A 2112-nucleotide genomic window follows, 5' to 3' on the forward strand; every position below is an offset into this window, starting at 1 on the left:
TAATCAATGAATTCACAATTAAACAGGTAATATGCATGAAAAAGAGTTCTAAACATTGATTTCAATATATCCTCTTGCAATTTTTAATAATTTTAGGAACAATAATAATTAAAATTTCATCTTTCTATTTGTACAGATGCGACCTGGTGCATTTTTGGTAAACACTGCACGAGGTGGACTGGTCGATGACGAGACTTTAGCTCTGGCTCTAAAACAAGGCAGAATAAGAGCTGCAGCTTTAGACGTGCACGAAAACGAGCCCTACAATGTATTCCAAGTAAGCGTTAATTCCTTTCAATTTAAAGCAGGATCTAGAAAGTTTGGTAACGAAATTGGCGAAAATTAAACTATAGTAAAAAAACTCTAATAGCTTGTAGATTACTCTATGTTTTTGTTTCTACTTCTTAGTGCTGATTTCATAAAAAAATTTAAGAATATCTTAAAATTTAAAGGATGCTTTATTTTGCTGATCAACTTCATAAAGTCACTTTAAAGATAGATAAAGGTGCCCATAAGAGGCTCTATATTTAAATACCCAAAAAGGGGGTCGCGTTTGTATGAAAAAAAGTATGTAATTTTGGTAGTTATAATTACATATATATGACAATCAGCTGATGCAATTTGCCGAGATCAGCATTGTCAACTTATTTCCATTTAAATGAACCGTTTGTTATTATTCAATTGCCATTGTATTATGAAGCACTTCTTGTTTAAAGTATATTTGATGACACTTTAACTAAAATGAAACTTTTGCAAATTGAGCTATAAGTGTTGTATTATGAAATTGGCCCTTATTCTGTTATTATAATTTTTTTTTATATTTCGCAAATTTTTCGCCTCCAGGGAGCCCTTAAAGACGCTCCAAATCTTATATGTACACCACATGCAGCCTTCTTCAGCGATGCATCCGCAACTGAGTTGCGAGAAATGGCAGCAACGGAGATACGACGGGCAATAGTCGGCAATATTCCAGACGTCTTAAGGAATTGTGTGAATNACAGCAAAACAATAAATGGTAGCGACAAAAAAGCAAAGCCGCGCAATGCATTTGATGAAGATTGATGTAAAGAAATTAACTTCTTTCAAATAAAATTTGTTAGGTTTATAAAGGTGCAGCAGTAGCGGAAACAAACGCAGAGCATATCTGTTTCCATTTCCTTAATAATAATAAAAAAAGTCATGCAGTTGTACAATACATGAGCTTGGTAATGTGTGTACATATGTACAATACATAGGTGTATTTATGTCCATACTCATTTACCCCCCTTCATTAGCATACGCCGTCTATATACATACATACGAATTAATGCATACATATATAAAGAAAAAAATTGGCGCGATAAAGGAGCAGTCAGGTTAAAGAGACAAGAATACTATTGAAGGCGGTTTGGTTAAATGATAATTCAATTTGTAAAATTTTTGTGAGTGTTTGTGGCACGTAATTTTTTAATTGATGTCTTCTACATTTCAAATTACAGTCTTGCTATAGTGACTTCTTAAGGTCATAAGGGAGTAAAAATACCTGGCACAACACACTTTTACAAAGTATTTTCCTTTTATTTTTATCTTGTAACATCGAAAAAGACTGTAAATAAATATTCCGTAGGCGTGCGATGTTCTTAGCATATATTTCACAATATTTTTATTTTCATCTTGTGTGCTGTTGGCTTATCTCACACCTGTGGAGTTTTTAGAGTTTTTCGCATTTCATATATTATATACGCACATACATACATAGTTCTACTTTTCGTTTATTTTATGTTATACAGTTCATGTAAAAGCAAAAGATATAAACACTTAGATTAATTGACAGTTACCCATTACTCATCGTAAACGTTTTACAAAAAAAAATCTTTTTTTTTGTAAATACCACGCGGAAAAATGTATGCTCATATTTGTAAATTTAAGTGAGGAATTCTAGTGAAGCACGGATTTTAATCTTTTATCAATTGAATTGCATAGTTTGCAAAAATACTCTAAGAGAAACTGGACAATGAAAGTATAATGCTGGAATATTAATACATACACGTTAGGGTGGGTCAATTAAAAAAGTTGATTCATATCCTTGCGATTCTGGTACTATGGACCATAACAAACATTTTCGCCCAAGGA

The 2112-nt window shown here is 32.3% G+C and overlaps 1 protein-coding gene across 1 annotated transcript; it reads left to right on the top strand.

The window, feature by feature from the left end:
* The first annotated feature begins 6 nt into the window (after window positions 1-6).
* LOC108355740 (C-terminal-binding protein-like) lies at window positions 7-2024 on the top strand. Its single transcript, XM_017606875.1, has 3 exons — window positions 7-26; window positions 137-277; window positions 844-2024. The coding sequence occupies exons 2-3, from the start codon at window positions 137-139 to the stop codon at window positions 1060-1062; spliced, it is 360 nt and encodes a 119-aa protein (XP_017462364.1). The 5' UTR covers window positions 7-26; the 3' UTR covers window positions 1063-2024.
* The last annotated feature ends 88 nt before the right edge of the window (window positions 2025-2112 follow it).

This window comes from Rhagoletis zephyria, unplaced genomic scaffold (assembly GCF_001687245.7).
Source record: "Rhagoletis zephyria isolate East Lansing unplaced genomic scaffold, Rhagoletis_zephyria_1.1 Rzeph_scaffold_49529, whole genome shotgun sequence".
NCBI classification, from domain to species: domain Eukaryota; kingdom Metazoa; phylum Arthropoda; class Insecta; order Diptera; family Tephritidae; genus Rhagoletis; species Rhagoletis zephyria.